The 26,611-nt window shown below is 42.4% G+C and overlaps 1 protein-coding gene across 2 annotated transcripts in view; it reads left to right on the forward strand.

Annotated features, from left to right (window-relative positions):
- Window positions 1–26,611, forward strand: part of PGBD5 (piggyBac transposable element derived 5) — a 65,933-nt gene extending 39,322 nt beyond the window's left edge. Inside the window, exons 3-7 of one of the 2 annotated variants that reach the window (XM_057407017.1) lie at window positions 2,156–2,290; window positions 12,678–12,858; window positions 18,425–18,670; window positions 24,099–24,204; window positions 25,669–26,611. In XM_057407017.1, coding sequence (XP_057263000.1) covers window positions 2,156–2,290; window positions 12,678–12,858; window positions 18,425–18,670; window positions 24,099–24,204; window positions 25,669–25,864 — 864 coding nt within the window. In that variant the 3' untranslated portion in view covers window positions 25,865–26,611. The remainder of the gene's footprint in view (window positions 1–2,155; window positions 2,291–12,677; window positions 12,859–18,424; window positions 18,671–24,098; window positions 24,205–25,668) is intronic. The other variant, XM_057407018.1, reaches the window with a different exon arrangement.

Here is a 26,611-nt window from a genome sequence, read left to right on the forward strand (position 1 = left end):
GATAGGGAGATGTTTTCAAAATTCAGATTTGCCTTTTCTAAATTTAAGGCTGACAGGCCTTACTGTGTCCTGAAAGACAGAAAGAGTGTGAAGGGTAAGCAGGATGCAGTAGAGCTGCTGTGGGGAAAGCTGATGCTGTGGTGCAGAGGAGGGAGCTAACTAATGACAGAGAGTAAAAAAATGTCCTCAAATGATGCTTGTATGCCCTTTTCTTTCTGTTGCTTTCCATCCTATAGCAGGGGAGTTTATAACAGTTGAACCACATCACTCAGAGGGATTTGGCAGGTAGGAGGGCCTTTCCAGAAGCTGAGGAATTCTTACTGGTGTGTCCAACCCCCTCCCAAGGTCCTCCCCTTTGCACAGAAGAGACTGAAGGGCAAAAGTGAATGAGGGCATGTTTAATATTTGCAAAACACTGTCAGAATTCCCTGAGGTGAAAGTATGAAATGCCCCAGGTGGTCTTCAGAAAAAAAGAGTGGTGTTTTTGTGTGGACCTTGAGAAAGAGGGTTTGGCTCCAGTGGCGAAACAGGGCAGCTGCAGCCTTAAGAGCAAATAGCTTTGTGTGCAGTTCTCCTTGCTTGCATCTGCATTTTGGTGCATAATTTGAACATTTCACAAGAGTGCTTTCAGATGGTCTTGTGAATGTTTTATGAGTTGTTAAGAACTGGAGTGCATATAAATGAAAGTGTGCAGCCGCTACTGCATGGGGAGGGCACGGGTGCCTATTTTGGGCTGACAGAGTGATGTTCAACCAAACATCTTATATTCAGGAGGCCAGCAGCTGCTCATCACTGGTGCTTAACTGCTTACCCACCACATCTCTCCTATAAGCATCACTCCCAGGCTTAATGCAGCTTTGTTCTTATTTCCGCCATGGGCTGCATGCAGATCTACACAAAAGTAGCACACATGCAGGAGTGGAAAGGCTTCGTTTGAGAGTGTGAGCCTCTGCATTTTGGATACCTGTATCTGAGTCTAGATTCTGGGGTTATGTCACTGGAAAAGAATGGGCTCCTTTAGATCATGACCTGTCTGACTTACATTTCTTTAAAAGAGCATGAGTTCTGGCCTGCTGGCGCTTCTTTCCCCTCGGCTAATAGGGCAGGAGCCTGCAGTGGCTTGCTCTGATGTAGATGTAGGTGTCTGAATTCTGTCAGCATTCATTAGCTGAGACCTTTCAACAGTTCCCAAGCATTTTTACGCTTACAAGTGTCTTGCTGAACAACTCGCAGGGATGTATGTGTCATGCATAGCTACCTAAGAGCTGCAAGGAGGTAATAGTGTTTTCCTATAGGTGTGTTCTGTCGTATAAAACTTGAATGACTTTGCTACAGAATTAATGGAGAGAAATGTAACAAAACAGCTGTAAGGAACAGGGAACCACTTATAACATCTGGATGGAGAATGCAGAAATTGCTTCACTTTCACAGATTTTCATTACTTGGTCCAGCCTGCCTTGTCTTTTTCTATTACTGCCTCTGGTCCTTTATCTTTCTGCCTCCTTTTGTCAAATTTTTCAGCTCCTGAGGCAAGAGAGGCTTTCCTGAAGCTGCTGCCACCAGGAAAAAATGTTTTCTGTCTCTTCAACACTTCCTTAAGTGGCAGCAGAAAATATCCTTTTTCTTCCTTAACTTCTCTCTCTCTTTGCTGTGTGATTTCCTTTTCTGTAACCGAGGAGCATACCTCACAAAGTATTATGGGGGGCATTTGGGTGGAAGATGTTCTGCCAAACAAAATGAAGCTGATGCTGAAGCTTGGAGAAGGATGCTCCTAACAATCTCCACATCCCATCCTATCCCCTGCCTCATTTTGGAGGGATATTGAACTGTAGCTGATAGTGGCAGGTAGAGGCCACATTTTGGAGGGATGTTAAACAGTAGCTGCCGGTGAGAAGTGAGCGCCATGCCTTGCAGTGTTTGCAAACCACATGTAGAGCAGCCATCCACCATGGACTGTGCTTGGCCAGGCTTTGGTTTTTGTTGGATAGCATTGAAAGAAAGTGGGTTTGCTCCTTCATATGAAGTGATGCACACAAACACAATGCAAGGATTGTGTTTCCTTGGAAGAATTTGAAGCTCCATTTTTACTTTTTCTGCAATCATACACCATTCTGTTTCTCCCTCCCTCCCCCTCTTCCCTTCTTGCCAATTTCAGGTACTACATGAACCCCTGATTGATGAAGATCCTGTCTTCATTGCCACTTGCACAGAGAGGGAGCTGCGCAAGAGGAAAAAGAGGAAATTTAGTCTCTGGGTTCGGCAATGCTCATCCACTGGTTTCATCTGCCAGGTGAGTTTTACCTCTTCGGATATCTTGATACAGTTCCATCAGGCCCTTAAATATATTGCAGGACCAAAGGGAACAGTCACTTCTCTTCATTGTGTCGTGGGGGGCTACAATCTGAATGCAGCAGGCCTCTGTCTCCCACAAATACTGGATGTGACGGATGGTGACAACAAGTTCCTGATGCTCTGCTGTATGATTTAACTCAGGGTGCCTGTCTCTAATACTGTCCATCTGGCTGCCAGCCCTAGCTAATTAAATTGAAATAGAGTAAAAAGGTCTGTCTGTTTGTACATCCTAAGTTTATTTAAGTGTCTAGGTACTGTGACTTCTGTCATTTTTAATGAGTCAGCTTCTCTAAGGCTGTGTCTGTGATAGCCAGCGGTATCCAATAGTTTGAATCACTGTTGTATCATGATGTCCCTTTTTCTGTGAGAAACCTATTAGTGGGATTTCCTGTTACATCTCTTTTCACATCTCTACTTCTCTACCAAAGAAATAAAATCCGATGTGGCTTCAAGGTGAGATGAGCTTGAGTGGGAGACATGTTTAGTGTTATAAAGCACTGGGGACGCTTTTTCAAATTGTCAGATTCCCCAGTTGCTGATGTGTTTTGAGAGATCTTGAAAAATCTGACCATTTATTTTGATGCCTGGAGGTGAGGGTGGAGATGTTTTTCTGTATTTCTTTTTCCCAAGAGCTTCTGTGAAAACATGGTGTCCTGCATGTTCCAGAGCAGCAGTTCGAAGGTGCAGGCAGGACATGCACATTGCCTGCTCAGGCTGAATGCATGTAAAAACTGCAGGGCCTGTGGATTTGCTGCTGTTGAACATTTATTCACAGTAAAATTTGATCTGTGAATCACTATGACTGTTTGAGTAGCTATGTGAGAAAAGAGGCTTGCTGGGAAGAGGGGTTTCCATTTTCAGCAATGCTGTTCATTCCAAGAAGAAAATTAGGATCATGCGTCTTCCATCCCAGTTTTAAAGCAGTTGTTATGTCCGATACAAAAGAGATTCATCTTGTGAAACATCCTTGGAAGTTCCTACTCTGAAGCCTTTTGGAAAGTCATTCGCTACACAGAGGCAGTGTCCTTAGCCTCCAAGGTGAACTCCACCATTCCCACGTGCATCTTATTACTGAAGTGTAATATGTGTAGTGAGCACAAAGTTTGCTGATCTCTTTTGCTATCTTCCCCCAGCCAACTGCCACCAAACTAAGTCTTCAAACATGCCAGAGTTTTCAGATTCTGAGCTATAATTACGTTGCACCCCCTGTCCTGTCTGTTGAGAGAGTAAATTAATGGAATGTCAAATTAAATAGAATAGATGCTCGGCACCATCCTAATCCTCCTGCTCCCTTAATGAATTAGATACTCATGCTTCACTTGCACCCAGATGACGTCCAGGACCATCTTACTATCCGCCTTCTATTTTCATTCCATGACTTGGCTGTAATTATCATCATTATGCTAAAATGATTGGATAAGGAGGACCTTAGGGAAGGGTGAAAAAGAATATACAGGAGCATGAATGTTCATGCTAAAATGGAAAAAGACTAGTCTGAGGAGGATGGGGACCTTCAACTCTGGTATGCTTAAAATGCTACGTTCATTTATGCATCACATTTACAAAGGATCTTGCAGAATCCAAAGCACTTATTTGTTGGTTGGTTTATTTACTGTATTAAAACGGAGGTTATTTCTTCTCCCTTTGTTTAACATATGGAGAGAATTGATCTAACAAAGAAGAAAATCCAGTGTTTTCACCCTTTGCATGCACACCTTCTTCTCCATCTCTTGTGAAACTGCCATCATGAAGGAAAGACTTGTTGCCTAATAGTTAAGGACTGACTAGTCTATCACCTGTCTGCTGTCAGAAAAGAATTTACAACACCCACTTGGAAATATGTAGAAATTCTGTAATACTGTCTGGATAATTTCCCTCCCTCATTGTGCCACATGGTGACATAAAGATCATTTTATTCTGGATAAAATAGGACTATAAGCATGTCATAAACCAGACTAATTTAGTTTCACCCATCCTTGATGCTGGACATCAAGTGGCAGCACCTGCTGCTGTAGAAGAGAGCTTAAGAAGTTCAGATTGCATGACCACAGATGTCCCTCTCTGCTCCATCTTCTCTTTGCTTCCCTCATTTCCTTCCAATATATTTCCCTACATGTTTGTTACCACTAAGATTCTTTTCAAGCCATATTTTAGTATCTTAATTATAGTTTAAATTATCACAGTAGCTTAGAAGTGTTTCTTTCTTAGAGTATTTGCTAAGTCATCCTATTTAAATCAAAACTCTATTTGTGTCAGTTTTTATTTCTCTCAAAAAGTCTGGAACACTTGCAAGACATATTAATAAATATGATTGGTAGGACTTTTTCATTTTAGATATAGCAATAGGACCCATTAAAACTCTACTGAGAGTTCTCAACTATCTGATCAGGACTAGTTATTTTGTCCTGGTAAGGACACATTATGCTCTCTTTCCTAGTCTTGTGTGGCTCATGGGGAATGAACATGGTCATGAGTAACTTACTACTACTGATGCCTAGTCCTTGCATAACTCTTTCTGCACAAGAAGGTTTTCTGGTCATTTTGCAGAAGGAGAAGGAAGACAAGGAAGCACAGGAAGCTGGTGCTATGTGCTGAACCCCGCAGAGAGTCAGGCAGGATGAGCTATTCCCATAGGGCTTCATCCTTGAACCACAGGCTCATGGCACAGACATAACCCTGAAGACAGTCCTTGATCCAAAAAGCCATCAATCAACAAAGTGGAAGGCAGTAAGTGGGTGGTAGAGAGCACTGGAAAAGGGGCAGTCTGGCAATATGAATCATTGTGATAGTTGGTAATAGAATTATGTCATCAACTTAATTATTCACTTATAAAACTGTGATGATGAGGTGGAGAAGAGATAACTTTATGGATGTGTGTATCCTTTTCTATTCTTTGGGATGAAATTTGTTCTCTGAGGCTATTCTGGACATTCTTCCTTCCCACACCCAGTCCCTGCCCCCAGCTGTATGGGCTCTGAACTTGCAGAGCATTCACTGGAAGAAAGTTCTTGCAATAATACATTTCATTTTCACTAATAACCCTTTGAAATGTGTTGCTCAGATTTATGAGGTCCTTTAGATCCTTATGCTGGGACTGAATTTCAGTTCCCACTTTCCACTGCTTACCCTTAAAAAGTGATGAGTCAGAACAGATTAAGAAGAGAACTGTGTGCCTCTGCAGCTTGAATCTCCACGCATTACTGAATGATTTAAAGAGTGCAACCTGGATCAGGGTGGCTCCTGCATAAGAAGGTAAGAAATGGCTCTCCCTGACAAGCAGCAGACTCAGTGAAGGCAGATGTCTGAGGTTGCTCCACAGATCAGTGGCAGAGGTCTCAGTTGCATAAAAATGACCCCAGACAATGTAAATGTCATGCTTTTATAGTGAATGCTATAGCTCATTTTTGATTTCAGAGTGCAGTCAGCTCAAATACTTCTTGACTCTGTTGATTTTCACAGAGTAAGAACTTAATTCCAAAATTAAAGGAAGCTTAGAGAGTTCCCCAAAGAATTTATGATTTCACAACACACCACGTAAGTGCATTAAGTCACTGGGAAAGGGATGGGTAAATAAGCCTGGAATTAGTTTTGTTTTCAAGGTCAGAGTTGCAGGAGAGTTAGCCATCTGCACTTTTGTTTAATAAAGCAGCTCAGAAATGTTGGTGTTTCAGCTTGTTTAAGTTCAGTTTAGATATTAGTCTGAGCCCTTGGACTTCTTTGAACAGTGCCCTGATAATTTCTGTTGATGGAACAGTTGCATCTGGAATGCACAGATGTACTGGCTATGTTGAGTAGGTTCTCAAGGTCAGGCTTTGGCTGGGAGGGGATCCCAGGAAATCTGATCGTCTCTTTTTATCAGTCACTGGTAGCTGGAAAATCCTACCTCCTTTCTTACTCTGGTTCCCATCAGGCTCTGCCTTTCTAGTTCATGTAGTTATGTACTGTCAGCATCTGAGAATCTCAGATCTCAATTAAAAGTCATTATCCTCTTGCTCACTGGTATTAAGTGGGAAGGTAGTTTTGCAGATGTGTGATGGGCCAGCCCCATTAATTTCTATAGAGTTTACAATCTTACCATGTTTCTAGACAAATGAGAAACCCAAACATCTAAATGTAACCTAATGCAAAGATCTCTCTCAGAGTTTATACACAGTCCTAGTGTCTTATTTTCAGGTAGGAATGAAGGTTATTTTTTAATTCCTGTCTGAGGTGCTTCGAGTTTCTGATGATAAAGCTACTTATGTAGCTGTGTCCTTTCTGCAGCTGTTCTCACTCAGTGCAATTCTGCTGGGGAAAGGAGGCTAAAAGCACCAAAGCCTCCTCTCTTCATCACCTAATAGTTTTGCTGTAGGAATGCCTCTCACAGATCCCATCTTTTTGTGCTGGGTACTGTGGGTGGAACAAAAAGGCAATCCTTGCCCTAGCAAAGCAGCATTAAGAGGCAGCAGCACCAATGCATGGATTAGCGACTGTGTTCTGTGGGTTGAATCCTTTCTAAGAAAGGTATTGAAGAGCAAAAAGAAAGAGCCTTGCAGAGGTTAATGATGATTTCCAACCAGGAAGGAGAAGGGCAGAATGGAAAGAAGAAAATGTGGCCTTGTTTGGCATCAGTGGTTGGATGCCTGACTTCACAGGGCAATTGCTGGCAGGAATCAGTATACTGAACATGTATAGGAAGAACTCAGTAGGTGATGCTAAACTTCAAAGGCCTGTCTCTGTTTTCCATTCCCACTTCCATTTGATGCTTCAAGAGGGAACTGGCAAAAGACTGACGTGGTCATAGCAAAGGGTTAGGCAAGTGATATCTGGGCAGACCAGTGTCTGAATGTTAAGATATGTTTAAGCAAGCCAGAGGAAAGAAGGATGATTGTAGTAATTGAGAGGCAGGCCAGGCAGCTCTTAGAAATATAGGAAATGCTTTATCACTGAGGAACTGCAGATAATGAATCTCCGTGACACAGATGTGGCTGGCTTGGGAGAAGCTACAGAGAGAAATCTGTGTTGTTGGTTGTTGGTCCACCATGCCAGTAGGATGTTGAAGTGCCCTCAGTGATAATCACATGGAAGAGGAATATCATGGGAAGGAAAATGAAGAGCTTTATTTTAAGCCATACTAGGTTTGCATTGTTAACTCTACCAGCATCTTTCTGTCAGTATCCTAAAGATCTGGTTAGAAACTTTGAAGAAAACGTGCAGACAAAACGAACATTTACCAGTCCTCAGCACAAAGATGTTAGCTGGATCTACATGTTAATGCAGATTGAAATAATTTAAAATAGGAGGCAGAGGGAGAAGAGAGGGGGGACCAAAGAAAGACCTTTGTAGGGAACCCCAGGAGCTAGCTGGGAACAGATGGGGAAAGCTGCCTGTTCTTTGTATGCTATTTTCACAGTAGCCTTCAGTAGGAAGAGAATGAAGAGAGGCTCAAACAAATGGAAAGTTCTGGTCTCAGCAAGAGCACCATCAATGGTGCCAGCAGCTGCTGAGGAAGAGGTAGAACTAAGAGCTGACTTGGGAAGAGGGTATTAAAGAAGGTGGGAATATAAGCTGCAGCAGCTTTGGGGTGAGACTGGGGAGAGAAGGATCTCCTAACAGTGTTGGCAATGGCAACAATTAAAGATGATGTTTAGGATGAGAGGGGAAGACAAGAGTGATGCAGGATCTAGAGAGCACTGTTAGCAAAGAGCAGTTGAGTATTTGGCTGTGAAGTCTATAGAAAAAGGAAGCTTTTTTTTTTTTTTTACAGCTATTTAGGATCCAAAAAGTACGGCAGTATTTCTTTGTTCTCTTGCTTTTCTAATTGTGTCACCGAAAAGCTTGGTTTTTGTTTTGTGGTTGTCTAGAGTCTGCCCTTTGTGAGATATTTTGGACAATGTAGCTTTCAAGAATCTTCCTCCTGTTTATTACTACTCCCGCCCTTTTTTTTCCTCCAAATGTCATCTGTTTCATCTGAGAATTGTACCCTGGGGTGCTTCAATTATGTATGAATGTAGAGTATTTGGGATGTTCTATTCACAAATGCTTTCAATTTGCCATCTGAGCTTTGAATATGAGCAGAAACGCCAATATTTTAGCTTCTAGGTCACTCTTAAATGTGCAGTCAAGATGCAGCTTTTGTTCCTAAGTGCTCAGTTTTTTGCTCAGTTTTTTACTCAGTTTCTCACAAGACCTTCTGAACCTTCCACATAAATTTTCCATAGACTAAATTGCAGCACAGAGCAAGGAAGTTCCTGCTGGGTTGTAGCATGGGTGTCTGCTCTGAGACCTTCCTTTCTCTGGTAGCACTCTCTCCAGCAGTCTGCGTCTGTAGCCAGACATACATGGTTTGAGATTCTGAGTGGTGAGTGATTGATTTACCTCTGATCTGTCAACATGTGAAATACACTACTCTGAAATGTGATCTCTTTTCTGACTGCCTCCTTCCAGAAGAGTTTGCCCTCTTTTCCTTGGTTTGGAATCGCTCAGCACAGTCTTCACCCATATTCTGTCACTTGGCCATTCAAGTATATTGATTCAAACCTACTTTTGATTTTATGATAGGAGGGGGCAGAAGCATCTGTAGGTGGAAGGAGGGATGAACCAGAGACTGTGAAGGTCTTTTACTGTCAGGCTTTTAAAGGGAAGAGACTGTTGGGATGCTGCAATGGAGACTGAAGGCAGAAGAGAAGAGGGTTTGAGCACAACTTAAATGATGTGAGAAGAGAGAGCTGCACCAGGATGAAAACATATTGTATTGAAAGTATCTGGTGCAGTGGGGCTGCTGTAAAAGGGAATTGCAGAATTCAGTGTGTAGCTGTTCTGGTAAGAAACAAATAATTGAGGGATGACTAGAAAAAACTCCCTTTGTGTACCAGTACTGCAGGATAAAGAGCTTCAGCCTGTAGCTGCCTCCGAAGACAGATGAGGTCACATCTGTAGAAGTTACCCATTTGGTGCTGTAGATCAAATGAGCCAGTCGCCACTAGAAAAGGACGCACGATAAAAATGATCTCTCCTGATGCTCAAGAAGCATTGCTTTGACTGTCACCCACAGAAGCAGAGGATGTTCCTGCCAACATCTCCCTCTGTTGTCCAGCAGCAGTTGTCAAGCCTGTACTCCTGGCGTGGTTTTGCTGTTGGAGCACATGGAAAGGGCACAAAGCTGTAACGCTGTCACAGGGCAAACCAGAAGCTCTGGTGAATGGTTTAACAATTAATTTCGGGGAGCAGCTTCTGACTGTGCCTGTGAAGGTCTTGCAGCCAGTTTCTGGCAGTTCTGTGCTTTTTCTGCAGATTGCTAACTGTTAAATACCACTTCTAATGCATTGCAGAGTGGGTGGGGAATGCTGTGGGCTTCAGTAGGCAGGATCCTATTCATTTAAGGTAGAACGAAATAAGCTGAATAAGAGGATGGGGAGAGGGAAGATGAAGACCATATGGGATCCTAGGCACTTGCAAGAGTATTTGAAGCTATGCCTTTGCCAGTTCTCTGTACCCAGCCAGTGTTTCACAGCAGTCTTTATGCCTTCCAACATTATGCTGCTGTCACCCATCTTCCCAATAGAGCTGAGCATGATAAAGCTTTGAATGATGCTTCTGCAAAACAAGAAAAATTGTGTGAAGAACAAAGGCAGTGCTTGGATAGGCAAAGAAATGGCCAAGGAGAAGAAAGTGAGATATATTTAACATTAGAGGAGGAAGGGAGGTTCAGCAGTGGGTATGGCTGTTTGAGTGAAGGGCACTGGGGAGGTGAGCAAAGCAAAGGGAAATGTGAATCACAAGGCGACCATTGCAAAGGGCCCTTGAAATAGAGAGGAGCGCAAAGGAAGGGTGCCAGGTGCACAGGGAACTCTGCGAACAAAACCTATGGAGTATGTAGCATACTAATATGAAAACAGTGGTACCTCAGTGGACAGTTGCATGGTAGGCATGCTCTTTAAACTAGCTGCTTGCAGACTCAAACCAGCCCACGGTGTGGAACCAGTTGGCAGACCAGCAGTGCCAGCAGACTGTCTCATCCCTTGGAGCGCTGGTAGCTCCACAAGGAACATGAAGTAAGCATGAAGCAGGAGAGACTGTCAGTTGGCCAAGACTTACTGCAATAAGGGAGGGAAGATGTAGGACACTTTTTTATAGACTTAGAGATTTCTACTTTGTTTTTAGCCTAGCTGCTGTCCAAGGTTGAAACTCATCTGTCTGCATCTTCTGCCTTGTCTGTAGATTTTAAAGGTTTTGATGTTGTCTCTGTACTGCAATACCAGTAACCTAATCTAAATTTTGATGCCAGTAATCATGAAATACATCTCTGGAGTTCTGATTAATAACCTAAATGACTATCATAATTAGCTAGCCCTCAGCCTTAGCGCTGGGGAAAGCACAAATCTGACAGCTTTCTGAAGTGAATGGAGCATGATCTGGGTGTCTGCAAACATTCCTGCCTTTGTCTTCATCTGGAAACTGTTTCTACCAAAAAAAGAGTTGGGTTTGGTTTTTTGGTTTTGCTTTTTTTTTATATTTAATTTTTTTATATTTAATACTTTCATTTATGCTGTACTTCTTTTTGGAATTAGTGTGTGTTCGTCCTTGCACACCAACTTTGTTCTTTATCGTGTCAGTTACTTCAAAATGCAAATTGTGTCTCATTCCTCAGAGTTTTTATACATGAAACACTCCTCTGGGGTCTGTTCCATGAGGCGTGAATCGCTAGAGAGTATTGCATTAATATGTCTAGAATACCAGTGCTGGGGATACATCATGTGAAAAAGGGAGAAGCTGTTCAATTGAATTTTGTTCCTCTCCAAGATCATTGAGTTATATCATTGGGAGCACTACTGCAAATGTATGAACGTTTTTGTTCTCTGAGCATTTGTAATAAACTTTTCTGTAGGAAGGAGTGTGTTGGTAAGAGAAACAGATGCATGTAGAAGAAAGCAGTGCTGCATGTTCTGGATGGTTGAGGGCTCAAGCAAGTTCAGCAAAAGCTTGTCATGGATATATCACTCTAACAAACAGGGCAAAATTCCTTTTTGCTGCCCCTAAATACTGAGCAAATTTCAGCTCTTTCTCTGATGGTGAAATTTTCTGAAATTCCTGAAAGATTTGGGTATTTCAGAGTCAAAATCACAAAGGGAGGCCTGGGCAAATTTTCCAGAAAATTTGCATTTGTGTATGCTTTTAAATCTTTGCAAGTTCCATGGTTACAGCACTGTTTGAGTGACAGCACACTGTCTGCTGCTTCTTGTTTCTCTTTCCAGCAGGCTATTTCTGCTGACTTTCAGAACAAGTTGAAGGTCAGATGCCTAGTTGATTTTAATAAGTGTTCAACATTGGTGGAAGTTAGGCTTTTAAAATACTGTCACTGAAATCAAATCAAAGGCTTGTGTACAAAGGAAGGGTTATGTGTTTTCTGCCTCTGCATGACAGTGCAGAAGACTCCTCTTCTAGAGGGATCACTCATAAGAATGATTCAATAGCTTTACTTCAAATGCTGTTTCAGTTGGTGGATTGTGTTCTGTTAATTATAGTCATGTTACTAAGGCATAAATGTTCTTGCACTCTAAGCCAAACATGTATGTCCACCTATAGGTGATGGTGACAGCTCTCAGGAAATGCATTGTGATGTGGTCTGCACTATAGCAGGATACAAAGTAAAGCTCCTGCAATGTGATGCATTTTTCTATTAACAGCAGCATATTGCTCTGTACCCTGCTTCCTGGTTCAGTGTGTTTCTGTGGGTTGTCTTCAAATCATGATCCGAGAATCAGCATTGTGCCTGGAGAGTTTGATGAGGATGTTCTGGCTGGTTGGGTATGTGTATTGCTGGCTCCTCTCTTTTATGGGGTCGCATACACACTTTTGTCGCAGCCTAATGGTTCCTGCCAACAGAAATAGATCTGAACATTACTGCAGTGAAGCTAATGGGCCATTTCTTCTGGTCAACTTTAGTGGCTTTTCTTGAAACTGAAGTTCCCATGCTCTCCTTTTGCTGGCAGCATTGAAGTCTATGCAGATTCCGTACAACATATAATTTCAGTTACGGCTGGAGTCTTTTCTTGCTAAGCAAACAATCTTCAAACTGCACAACAATGACAAGAGCATCAAAAAGCCTTTAAGCTGAGGAGAAGGACACTGTATTTATCGGTAGCTGTGCCAGCTAACCTGAAATGGTTTTAAAGCAGCAGCCCCTTGAAAGGGACTTTCGATTAATTAGCAGTATATAAAAAGTATCTGCTGCCTTGATTCTCAGCTTGTCTCCAGTTGAGCTGAGCAGGTATGTTAGCAATTGCATCCTCTCCCTCTGGATTCCTTATAACCTTCTGACTTCTCTTCCCATTTCTCATTTTAAGATTTATGTCCATCTCAAAGAAGGGAGTGGTGCTGACGGGCTGGATGCTTTGAAGAACAAACCACAGCTTCACAGTATGGTGGCCAAAAACCTTTGTCAGAATGCCTCTGGGAAGAACTACATCATCTTCACAGGCCCAAGCATTACCAGCCTGAATCTCTTTGAAGAATTTGAGAAGCAAGGTATGCATCAGGTGACTCACTGGGTTTAAATGATGACAGACCTAGGGGCCTCCTGCCACTGGGTTTACAAAAACTCCCAAAAGGCTTCACTGATATTTCAATCCCTTGTATAGATAAGCTGGTCATCTCTAAAAAAAGTTGTCATTCATGAAAAGGCACTATACAGAGGACTTTCCAAGTTGCTCTTCAAATCTTCTTTAAATTTTCATGAAGTTCAAAATGAGGATGGAAATACTTCTTAAATAAGATTATTTTAAAGGCAACTCTTGTTCCTTGCCTCACAAATGTGAGGTCTAATCTAGCAGGTAACAAATTCAGTAATATCTTTCTAAAGCATCTATATTTGTCTTTCTATCTGATTAAATATGCTAATACTATACTGAGATTTTAGTTTAGTTCAGGATTTGTTATATGAGTTCATAAGACTTTTTATGATATTTAACAGCTGCTTCCAAAATTCAATTTCAGATCTGGTACACTCACCTTCCTAGGGGTGACAGTGTGGGGTGGCTGGACACTAAGATAGAAAGTCTATTGGTTTTCCAAAATATTGTGGCACTGCTATATAAAGAAAATCATGGGGAGAACATGGAAGTCTTTGTTTAAGAAGGCCATGGAATTATCTGTGTCTGCCATGAGTTACTAGGGGCTAGCTTGGAGGTTTCACAGGGTGATGTTGAACTGGAAGGACCAGGAGGCACTGGCAGAGGTAAGGTGCTAGAGATGTCAAGCAGTGAAGTCAGAAAAAGCCCTGGAAGAGATGAGTGTTTACTGACTCTGCTGCAGTAGTATCCCAGTACCTGCTGAGATACTACTGCACTGGCAGTAGGTTTGGGTAGAGGCAGGCGGAGAAGCCTGGACTCAACAGAGATCTCTCCTAATATATCACACAGCCACCCTCAGCAGTGACCTTAATGCTTTTTTTCTGGTACGTGGCTTAGCCAGCAAAATCTGAACAGGGACGCATCATGACCAAGAAGTGTCATGAGAGCCTATTGAAAAGCATCTATGCTCGGGTGCTCATGACAGTTCAAGACACATTCTTAAACTGATCAATTTGCTTTTATTGTTTAAGAAAATTTGGGTTTTGGGCTAGAGCATGGTCAGCAGTAGAATGATCCCATTGAGAACTGAAAACAAAAATAAACTGGTATTGATCTTAACTACTTTACGTTGTTTGGGTTTTTGGGGGGAAATAGGGAGAGATGCAAATAAGCCTATAATATAGTTAATAATTTAAATAAGCTAATAACAAACTTTAGGGGAACTTAGGCTGACATTTAAGGGAACTAAAGGGAATTCTGGGAAATACAGAAAGAAGCACCCTCTAAAAATGTATTAGTTTGTCTCAAAATTCTTGATGAAAAGGACCTGGGGTCTTGGTAGCCACCGAGTTGAACATGAGCAGCCCTGGCGACAAAGATGGTCAACACCCTCCTGGGCTGCGTTAACAGGTCTGTAGCCTGTAGAGGCTACATAGAGGAGGTGATAATTGCCTCCTACTCAGCACGCTTCTGGACAACATGTCCCCCAGTACAAGAAAGTAATTGATAAACTGAAGTAAGTTCAGTGGAGAACCACCAGCCTGACCAGAGGCAGTACCACATGCTCTGCTGTGGGGAGGGAAATGTGCTTGTTCAGCCTGAGAAGAGTAGGCTTCAAGAGGACCCAACAGCAGCCTTATGCTACCCTAGGGAGGTTACCGAGAGTTATAGCAGCCTTCCAGTACCTAAAGGGGGCCTACAAGAAAGCTGGAGAGGTACTTTTTACAAGGGCATGTAGTAAGGGGGAAAGGGAGAATGGCTTTAAACTGGAAGAGTGTAGATTTAGATGAGATATTAGGAAGAACTTTACTGTGAGGGTGGTGAGACACTGGCACGGGTTGCCCAGAGACACTGTGGCTGCCCCATCCCTGGAAGTGGGAAATGTTCAAGGCCAGTTTGGACGGGGCTTTGCGCAACATGGTCTAGTGGAAGGTGTCCCTGACCATGGCAGGGGGCTTGTAACTAGATGATTAAGGACTCTTCCAACCCAAACTGTTCTATGACTCTCTGAATGGAGCTTTTTGCGGTGGTGCATCATGGAAGGACAAAAACAACAGACAAACTGAAACAAAAAAAAAAGCAGTTCAGACTAGACGTAAAGTTTGTCCTGTGGGCGGTGCAGCAGGATTCCCAGAGTGGTTGTGCAGTCTCTGTCCTTGGGTGGTTTTAAGCCCAGACAAGATAAAGCCCTGAGCAGTGCCATCTGACCTCAGAGCTGACCCTACTCTGAGCAGGGGATGGGACTAGAGACCTCCTACGTTCCCTTCTAACCTGAAATACCCTTTAATCCATAGGATCCTGTGATTCAATGAAGACCTTTTTGGAACCTTAACTGTCATTTGCTTTTCTTAACCCTAACCCACACATGCGTTACTGCAAAATCCACAGCTCTTCATTTGAAAGCCTGCTGTGTAGCACCTTCACTGTACCACAGTAGAGAATATGCACCTAGTAGTATAAGGTGATGTTGGTGAACGTAATTCTAAGACCTATGAAGATACCAAGAGCTGAGAAAACTTCAGAAAATAAGACAGGGCTTTTTGATCTTTTTCAAAATAAAAAGCCTGAATAGACCTCTTTTTTTCAGGGGACATACAAAGCATTTCTTTCTCTGGCCTCTTAATAGAACTGGAAACCTGCACTGAAATGCCCCGAATTCTCTGCTCTGTGAGCAGTCAGCTGTCATTGTTACTTGCTGTGACATTCATTCATAGTTCAGATTCTGTTTTCATTATTTCTAAGCATTAGTGTTGTCCATTACAGAGAACAGCCCCTCCTAAAGCCCTGTGTCCCATGCTTCTCTTTAACGTAGGGTTCCCTGAAGTCCCTTTTGCGCTTTCTGAACCAGCAGAAGCAGCTGGCTCTGTCCTGCAAAGTAGCTGGGGTTGGCAAAGCTGCAGGAGCTGCCAGCCTGGTTGACCATGGCACTCCCACAAGCTTTGCAGGATGCTGCAACTCCAGCGTACTGACTAAAGCAAGCTCTCGCCTGCTTCCCACATAGCCCCCCCCAGTTGCCCTAGCTCTGACATGACCCAGCATTGCATGCAGGATGAGTGCAGAATTTGTGGTTTTGCCTGAACTTGTTCAGGCAAACTTTGCATATAGTACTAATGAAGATGTGGTGAAACAGGCTTCAGCACAAGCTCTCCAGGGTCTGGAGACCCCAGCGTGAATCTTGGGTGACTACACCACATTTCCTCATCTTTGCTAAGCTAGTTTAGGTGTATGCGTTTATACTGCAGTTAGTTTTAAAAGACCAGACCAGGACAGCCTGTCTCCGATGTTTCCTGTGTATGTGGCAAACACCTGTTGTGATTCTGATTTAATTACACACAAAAACTTCATTGAGCCAGATGGGCATAATTTTTATTGCTTCTATTGCTATAGTAACTGAGTGGTTTTAAAAAACTCAGCAGATTAAGGGTGTCATCCATGGTGAGAGATGCTAGTAAATGTGCAGAAGTGCTGCACTTTTCTAGGCTACGCAGCAGGAAAGTTACATAGTATGTACCTGAGACTGGAAATAGTTCCCAGGAGTGAGAGGAACCTTTATTCTGCATGAGGAGTGAAACATCTGCTGGAAGCTTTCTGCAGGCTTATTGCTCGAGCTAAAGAAAAGGCTACCATTATTATGTGATCTCAGAGATGGGTGTTGCTGTTTTGAAGCTCTAGCAGAATAATGTACTTACTAGCTTGGTTTTATACCTTTGCAGTTGCCTGGAGAGTTCAGCGAGTCCTAAATTTTAGGCAGCTAAGGAAATTCTTCTCATGCTTGCCACTATCAGAGCGGGAAGATTTTAATACTGACTAGAAGAAAGCTTTCTAGAAGTTTGCTATGTTGATGCCAAAGTTTGCAAGTTTGCAGGCTTTTCTCATTGTCTTTTGTGGAAGGAACTTAGAAATTTTGAGGGATTGATTCATTCATTAGAAAAAACTGATGGAGTACAGATTTCCTCGTTCAGAATGAAGATTCCCCATTGTTGTGTTGGTTGATCTTCTGAAATGAGCATGTTAAATTTCTGATGGAGGAGCTCTGTGTAGATCTGCTCACAGCAACTGGACCAATTGATGAATATTAGCAATTTTTATATTAGTATTCCTGTAGCATCTGTGAGCTGTTGAGGGGATGCTTGGCATGCCTGGCACTACATGAACTGAGTACAAAGTCACTCAAGCACTCAGGTCATTCCAGAAAGACAAAGGCAGAAAAGCCACATAAATGGAAACCCAAGAACAGAGGCAACATGCTCAGGGGAAACCAGACATGGTAGTCTGACTTGGCATGTCCCCTGTAAGTATATCCCATTGTCCAGTGTGCAGAATTCAGCACAATGAAAAATCTGATCAAACAGACTTAGCTGACAGATGAGCTTTAAATTGCCAAAAGCCTCTGCTGCCATATGAAGGATGTGCACAGATGTCAGCATTATCCATGGCCTTTGTTTGTTGGGGTTTTCCTCCCACTTTTGTGGATTAGCAGAAAGCCTAGGGAAACGGAGGAAATTCCCATCCAAGATTTCCTGGAGTTCAGTTAATTTGATCAAAAAGATCTGTTTCTCTTGGGCTAACAGAAACAGGCTGTTATTTCACCACCTAATGACAAATTCAACCATTGTCATTATTAATGTTGTTTCCAAAACTTGTTTGTGCCTACCTAGTTGTGCTGACATGTGTTTTGTGGTGTTAGATTTCATTAATTGCTTCATTCACATATTCACCTCACAAAAGACCAAGAAGCTTTTGTGAGCAGCAGAACGTGTCACCTGTGCAACCTCTGATGGCTGTACTAGTCAAGATCAGTGCTCATTCACCTAGGGCACCTTGGTTTATCTCCTTTCCCTAAAATCTCTTTTCATTGAACTTGTATTTCCACCTTCTCTATCCTTCTGGCACATGCACTTTTTAAATCAACCAGCAGTTTCAGTGGTTCTTCATTGCTAAAGCAGCATTTCCTTAGCAAACCAGATGATGCAGGTGCAAGGAGTAGTGAGCTGAAAATCAACAACTGGGCAGCACAATAAAGCAATAGATTAAACTGGACTTTGTCAGCTATGTATGCTGTGATCAAAAGCATTATGGGAGTCATGCAGGACAATTTATTTCAGTTAACATCTAAGCTGCTATATGTTTCCCTACCTCCCTGCTCTCTCCACATTTTATTTTATTTATGCATCAGAGACTCTTGGATCATAAATTCTGATTTGTTTCATAATGCATATCATTGTTGGGGTTATTTTCAGTCCAATTTCAAACATGTTGTGAAGACTATTACACAGGTTATAGATGTTATTGTTGAGAAGGTACCCTGAATTTTTCTCCATCATAAATGTTTAATAGGTGTCAATACATTTTATCAAGACAGCAGGCTTTCTGCACTTGGTTCTGTTTCCAGAGTCATTACTGTAGGACACAAATCTTTGATATTACAGAGGAAGGCCAGTGGAACTGCAAAGTTGTAGGACAAGCTCTTTCTCTTGGCATTTCTCAAGTCATTAAAGTCGTTCCACTGCTCTTCCTTTCAGGGTCCATGCAATGGCTTGCTGATAGAGAGTATTTTTGTTCACATGCAGAGATTTACTGCTGTGGGTTGCTGAGCACCAGGAAGAGTGACTGCACAGGCCTACCTCCATCCATGCTGAACAACCCTGAAACTCCCCAGTCCAGAGGACAGTACAGAATAAGAATGAAGGGAAACATGTCCTTGATCTGCTGGTATAATAAAGGGCACTTTCGTTTTCTGACCAATGCCTATTCACCAGTTCAACAAGGTAAGCAACGTTCCTACTGCTCGTCTCAAAAGTGCACATGCTTTATGTGACAAGGCAAAATGGGTCACTCAGTTTTAAAATCAGCCTGACCAAAGAACTTGATCGTCATATCCTAGGTAAACAGTAGCAGTAGTGATTACTTCCCTTTTGTGTTTTCCTAAGCTATTCTCTTTTCCCATACAAAGGTTAAAAGCCTACTATGATGCAACCTCCTTTCCTGAGCTGGTGGAAGCAGTGTCCTTTTAGGTATAAAGATTGTATCTTTGCTGATGGTCAGAGAAGGGAAGATGGTTGCTGTATTACACTGTACTAGCCCCATTTGCAAAGCATCTTACAGAATTGCTGCTACAGAAAAATTAATAAATGTCATGATGTACTTAGGGCTCTGAGCAGATCCTAAAATTAATTTATCCTATCCAGTAAAAACTTAGTCACAAACAAACATCTTTTTCCAGAAGTAAATGTGATTAAGGCTTCCTGTTGTATGTTAAATTGATTCTAGCAGTTGATGAAAAGAAACCAAAGCAGATAACTTGGATAGTTCAAAAAATTGCAAAGAGCTTCTTGACACTGAAATCTTTGTGAAAGTATACAGATGCTTTTAAGAAGGTTTGGAAACTTCTGTAAGATGCAGTATGATTAGCTAACTCTTTGAAATTAATCTTTCAGTGAAAATCTTTATTCAGATTCCTTTCAGTTTTATTATTCATATTTATGTATAACTGTGTGAGAGAGGTGAGAATAACCTAAATCTTTAACTGTAAAGCCACCAATTCAAAGGGATCTCGTACGCTCATGTTCTGAATCCTGAGTGACTCTCACATGTGTTTACAGACTGCAGAAGCAAAGTTAAGGCCTTGAATTACTGTATGGTAAACTGAGAGGTTCACTTAGCGTATTGTTCAGTGCCTTGCCAGAAGGCTCATTACCTTAGCAAAGTGTGGCTGATCCTGAGGAGTTCTGCTGGGCAGTCCAGCACAGCAAGGACTTGGTGACTCACATGGACCAGTGTCTGAGCACAAATGCTGAAAACACATATATGAAAGAAATCTGACACTTTGGGGACCCTGCTGAAGCCAGTCCCCAGAGTAGTATTGCTCCCCACAGGGGGCGTGGAATTAGATTATTCAGCTGCACTAACTGGACAAGAGTTATCACTACATGTCACTTGTTTTTTATAAGATAGCACAGAACATTTGGTTCTAATTCATAAATATTACTAGAAAAATACTCTGTTTTCAAGTTAACAGTGTTAACTGTTAAAAAAGGAAACAAAAGCAGACTCTGCACTGGCAGCATCCTTTACAAGAAGCACACAGAGGTGAGGGCTGTTATTCTTGTGCTTGACCTTGGGTCTGTTTTGGCAAACCTGGGACTGTGTGAGGTAGTTTGTGAGGGACAAGACCTGTCCAACACATTGCTCACCAAATGCTGGCTGGGACAGTTGACATAGTTCACAGTGAATCAGAGCAGAAAACAGGGACTGCCTTTTTAAAGAGTGGTGCTGGGGAGAAGAGAGTCTCCAGTGGAGAGCTGGGAACAGATGGAGACTCGGTAGGAAGGCAGGAGAGCAGATTGCCTGCCTCTAATTTGGCATCTCCGTAGTCAGTGCAGCAAAGCTAGTTTAAACCACCTTAAAGCTGGACTGCCAAAGTGTCCTCTAAGGCATGTAAATATAGAGGAGGAATCTACTGTCCATGAGGAAAGCCTGTAGCACAAACGTGCTGGTGCACGTGCATTGGATGGAGAGGAGGCAGGGACAAAGGGGAATAAAACCGACACAGGGTAGGACAGAAACTGGCATCCATGGGATTGCTTGACAATGTATGGTGTGTGTTTGCACTGGGTAGATGTTGGCAGGGGTGGAGGAGGCCATGGAGAGAAAACCTTAAAAAATGTAAGGCAAGACATGGTCAAAACAAAACAGAATGACAAAAGGGATGAATGTAGCTAATAATGAGCTATTTATTGCAATCCAAAGGAAAGTCAAGAGGGTAAATCTTGCCTGTACTTGGAGTGCAAATCCCACCCAAGACAGAGGCACCAGGAGGGCAGTACACTTGTCAGAGCTGATCTATGAATACTATTCTTAGATGCAGCAGGTTATTTATTATAGATGTTTTGAACCAATGTGTCATAATACATCATCTCAGATGCTAAAGGATGAGTTTTATCTTTAGTCTTGCAAAAATGTCCTGCTTACTCTGCTATCAAGCATGAAGTTTCTGCCTAGAACAAAATTCAGTGGGGTTTTTAATTTCCCTTAAGCCTTAACTTGAGTTAATTTTCCCTTGTGTCTGTATTACAGAAGAACTGAAAAACCAAAAGTGATTGGGATTGGGACCCACAAAGAGTAAAAAAGTTACCCTTATTCTAAAGCAGGTCAGGTATGTGCTGACCCAAATGTCCCCATCTGTGGGAAAAGGCTGCATTTTTGTTTTTCCACTCCAGATCTGGTGTTCACTTTCCCAGCATCTCCATTACTATATTCTAGAAATAGCTACAATCTTTTCTATTCCTCAGATGAAGCAGGATGGAGCAGGCAGTAACCTCACTTGCTGCACAGAGTGACAAGAATGACAGAATGCACAGGATGATATCTTTAGCAAAAACTTGTTGAACCCAAGATATTTTTAAGTAGCTTCTTTCTGAGAAGAGCTTTCATACCCACTCTTCACCGACCAGCTCTACTTAAAAGCTAAGTAGACAATAGCTAAAGGTAGAAAACAAAGCTTGGGACACACATGCAATGACTAAATTGCTGAAAATTTTCAGCGAAGCATGAAAGTGCCTTGTGAGAAGATGGGAGATGTGGAGACATCACAATTGCATGAAGCTGTTATATAAGTAAGTCCTTGTGCAGTTATTAGCTCAGGAGAAGCTGGAGTGAGGAGTGTCCAGTGACAATCTAGTTTCCTGAAAAAATCAGCCTGTGGGATTAGCCAGGAAGTAGAAGGTCTGAGGATATAAGCATTATGTTAAAAAGTATGGTTTAGGATGGGGAAGCTTATGGTTTTAACTGGAAATTTCCATAACATCCTTTGTGAGACTACATTTCAAACCCAAAAGCTGATGGCTGTCCGTGGTGGCAGCATGGCAGCCAGCACTCCTTCCAGCACACAGGCAAAGACAGCGCAGGCGGTGCGTTCCCTGGAGTGCTGCCAGGGATAGGAACACAGCGATGCTCGGGGAGAACCGGGAGGGGAAATAGCTCATCGGATGTGCTGGTGAGTCATCTGGCTTGGGACTGCTTGCCATAGAGACCTGCAGCTAGGGATGACCCAGCTCTGGCATTTGTCTTCCCTGGAGAGGTGGCCTATGCCTACAAAACAAGCATAGGGAAGGCTATAAAGAGAATGTGCCTGTAAAGCTATTTGTATTCTCAAAACAGGGGAATGTTACATGGAATACAATAGAAAGTGAGAGGGAGTATATGGTACCAGCTTAGCTGCCGCTGCATTTTTTTTAAAGGGTTGCGAATACAAAGCAAATTGCAAAGGAAATATAAATCCTCCAAGAAGTAGAGAGGGAGAGGAAAGAGAAGAAAGCAAGAGGAAAAAGGAAGGGATTTTTCTGTAAAACACTGGCACCAGGAACATACACACCCTTTCCTGACCTGCCCAGCCAGGTTGGGATGGCAAGTGATGTTGCAACACTGGTGCAGACTGGTGATATATCAGCCCATTTTACCTCATGCTGGACAGATTTTTGTAGGACTCATTAAAAGGGTAAAAAAAATAAAGCACTGTGATAAGTATGTGAATGTAATGAAAGATGTGTTTATTTGTTTGATTGGTTTTTTTCCCAGCCCTTGCGGTACATTTAAACCCAGTTTGGGGAGGCAGAGGTGAGAGTATATTGAACAATTTAGAGGTGGTATCATTTTGGCCTCTTGTAAAATCAGACTATTAAAGACCGCAGATAAATTGCTGCTTGGCTCAGCTGTAACATGACATTTAGTATGTGTCATATATCTTGCTTCAGAATAGAGCCTGCCAGCTAGGACAGCACAGGGGGCTTGACAGAGATAATGGATGGAGTGAGACTTCCAGATGAAGGAATAAAATGGTAAAGTCTGTAATCAAAACGTGAGGAGCATTTTGGGGATGATTGTAAAATGAGTTGGCAAAAGAAGGGCAATGAGAGTTTGAAGACTTGAGAAATGAGAAAGCCCAGGATTGTACCCATATTGAAAGAATGCTGAGGAAGGATGCAACCAAGTCTGTGCTTCGTTAGACCTGGAGAAAAATAGTGTTGTACCTGGAAGCAAATAGGGATCCTCACTAGACAGTGTGCCATAGACACTGAGCAAGAGGCAGTCCCACACCCTGGAGAGCTGACCATCAAACCCTGGAGGGACATAAAGTCAAAAGTTAGGTAATAGACTCCCATACTGTAAGTTTTTATTCAACCTTCCCTCCTACAAGGAGCTTTCCCTGGATAGGGAAAACATGGAGGACAGAAATAGTAAATCAGAGAAGAGCTAGGGGGGTTCTTGGGAGAGTGTTGAACTCAGAAATACTGCTGTAGTACTGGAGAAGGCCAGGTCAGAGGGAACGGGGCCCATTCTTGGAGTAACCTGCTCTAGGCATCACATCTTTGCCTATGCAAAGAGGGATTGGTAGGCAGGTTCAGGGGACTTGTTGCCTTACCACAGATTTCTGCAGTAAGCAAGGTAGTCTTCCCCCATGATGAGCTGAAATATCAAGCCAACTGACCAGGGAGGGCAGGAAGCATCATTCACAGGGGGAGAAATGTATGCTTAGTGCCACTGAGCAACCTAACCGTACATCTGAACTCTGGCTCCCTATAGCAGCAAATGAGGCTGCTTCTCATTTCAAAGATACTGTGGTTGTGGCTCCTTCAATTCACCCACCAGCATCACCTCTGTCTTGACTGGGTTGAGCCAGTTGCCTCCTGCTTAGTGTATTTTCCTTTCTTTATCAGTTAACACCCAGTGGCATGAAGGCAGTGTTGCTCTTGCCTTCCATGGGTGGAGATAAGGGATTTAATTTCAAAGGACCTTCATTTGGGACCTTCAGAACTCAAAGCATAAATTGGCAAGTCACAGCTCTAGACATGACTACAGCACATTGGGAACTAACAGAGGAAAGACTAATACTGCCTGTAGGGGGCTGCTGTGGGTCCACGGCCATGTGTGTTTTTTTCTGAACCTATGGTAAAAGCGTTTGTGTCTAATGCCTCTCCATTTCCAGCTGACAAATGACCCCTCTTCTTACCCTTCCACTTGCTCAGTGTACTACCAAGAAAAAAAAAATCAAATTAGTGTCTCTGTTACAGAGAACTTCCCAGTTTTAGATCAGAAACTGTCAATAAGATTTATTTTATAATAGGCTGTATATAGAAACCGTATGTTTTAATTGCTAGACCTATGGATTTCAAACTGTTATGTTTCTATTTGATGCAGGAGTTATAATTAAGAGAAAAAGTGGAGAAATTCCATGCCCATTGGCAGTTGAAGCCTTTGCTGCTCACCTCAGCTATATCTGCAAATACGATGACAAATACAGCAAGTAAGTAAGAATATGTGTGTGTGTATATTTCTCTGTTGCTGAATTGTTTGAGTACTCCATGTTGAGATGCAACTGAGGGCCCAATCCTGCTTTCAGGATATTAATATCTAACAAAATTCCTGTTTCAAGTCAAAGATCAGAAGCTGAGTCTGCACGAGCAAGAGCTGCATTGCTAGTGTTGTTTCTGGCTCTATCTATATATCCACCTGTCAACAAAACTTGAGACTTATGTTCATCTTGACTTTTAAGAAGCGTTGGGAAGATTAGCCTGCAGACTGATGTTCTCAGCCACATCAAATTAAAGGCTTAAACAGAGATTTCAGCAAGGGTCTACCAGCTTTACAACTCTCTGAGGCTAGCTCAGCTCTCCTCCCCTATCAGCAGGTGGTGTTTCAGTGATTATCTGTCCCAACTAGAGCCAGCAGAAAAAGATGTTTAGTTACGGATGTAAAGCTGATCTAGATGACCCGGGACAGCAGAATTATGTTGGTCTTTTAGCCTCTGAATTCCAGTTGTGGTCCTTCATATTAGCTCTTAATGTAGCAGGGAGAAACAGAAATGAGCAAGAATAGCAGTGGTGAAGCTTGGCTGTGGGAATAGTGAAAAAGTGCAGAAGGTTTCAGGAACTAAAAATTGAAAAGAGAGAAAAAGCAGCAGGGATTTTTCTAAGCCAGTTCTGGGCAAGGCAGCAAGAATTCAGTAGAAGAGATGAAAGAGGAGGTGGTTGTTGCTGGAGACTGATGCTGGGATTTTATCTGAGGAAATCAATATGAAAAAGAGGTAAAGTAGTAGATTTAAATGGTTACTAAAAAGATGAAAGTAGGAAAGTTGAAAATTTTATAACCAAAGAATGGTCCTAGATTTAGTCACAATCTAAATACAAGGATGTCAATCCTTTCTAGTTCTGCCTTATGGATTATTGCTCCACATACCAGCACTGCACGCTCTAGCTCTACCCCCACATCCTCCCACCTGCTGTTGACAGCAGCAGAAATCATTCTTTGCTTGCAACAGAGATAAACAAGAGGAGAAGCATCAGCAATCTTCCCTAAGCTGTAACATAATGTGCCTGAGGCATTTATTTTAGTTAGAAATTGAAGGGATTCAGACCCACAGCTCCCATCACGTGGATGTTTGTCATGGATAAGCTCAAGGAGTCTGTATCGGTGCTCTTACATGGAATTCTGTAGAGGAGAGTGTTGCTGAGGCTTTGCTTCTGAGAGCAAGGAAGTTTCTTCTTCTAGACACTACTATACATTCCTAAAATTGCACAACTTAACTGTAAATGGCTGTCAAATACATTGTACAAAAACTCTTAAGATGATACTTGCATTAGGTATTAAGTCCTGGGCCTGCTTCCCCTTTGAGACTGCAGAATCTCTGCCTGTGGTGATTTCTTTCATCCCAGCTGCAAGTGTTTGGCTGAACAGTGCTTTTCCCTCCCCTTCTCTCTTGGCTTTTTAGGTATTTCATTTCTCACAAACCAAACAAGACCTGGCAGCAAGTATTCTGGTTTGCCATCAGCATCGCTATAAACAATGCCTACATCCTCTACAAAATGTCAGAGGCCTACCATGTGACGAGGTATAGCCGCGCACAGTTTGGGGAAAGACTTGTAAAGGAGCTTCTGGGCTTGGACGACACCTCACCCTCCCATTGATGCATTGCTTTTGGTGGCATAGACAGGGGCTGGAGGGTAAGCAGAAGAAGGTACTGCACCTGGAATGACAAAGCAAGGAACTTGTGACACCACCAGTGCTGTCGTCCAAAAATGCCAAGTGATGCCACTATAGAGGTGGAAACTGTTCTAGTAGGAGCCGGATGTGAACATGTCCTGCAGAAAGTGCCACTGAAAAGCTGACACAAAATTGCATATATGAATGCCCTGTGGTAACCTGTACGCCAGAAACAGACTTGTATGAGTTGTCATCTCAATACTATGTGTTGAACAGAGTCATCTTGTAAAGTTCCTCTTGGGCTAAGAGCTTGTCATAACCTCATGTAGCTCAGCAGTCCTAGGAGGGCGTTACGGAAGACTCTGTACCTTGCTTGGAGTTATTAAATTCTGGGAAAAGGAATGTAAGTCTGCGCCATGGGCTGGGGTGGGTAGTGTCTGCCATCCTGTAAGGCATGCTGCTGTCCTCCCAGTGTGCTAAATGAAGCAGTTCAGATACATGAAGACGGAAGCAAGCATATTGACAAACACAACCTTCACAGGCAGGCAGCCAGGAAGTGAGGACCAGTTAAGACTTTTTCTTTCCTTTTATGTTTTTTTCTAATTAATGTAATGTATGGCAATTTGATCCCAGTTAGAACGCAGCAAAATTAGAAGAAACCAAATATCTTAATGAAACTAAAATGGAAATACATTTCATTGATTTTCTTTTTTAACCAGGATGAGACATTT

This window comes from Pezoporus wallicus, unplaced genomic scaffold, assembly GCF_028554395.1.
Source record: "Pezoporus wallicus isolate ANWC-B61680 ecotype Strahan unplaced genomic scaffold, APGP_CSIRO_Pwel_v1 scaffold_6362, whole genome shotgun sequence".
In the NCBI taxonomy this organism is placed as follows: Eukaryota; Metazoa; Chordata; class Aves; order Psittaciformes; family Psittacidae; genus Pezoporus; species Pezoporus wallicus.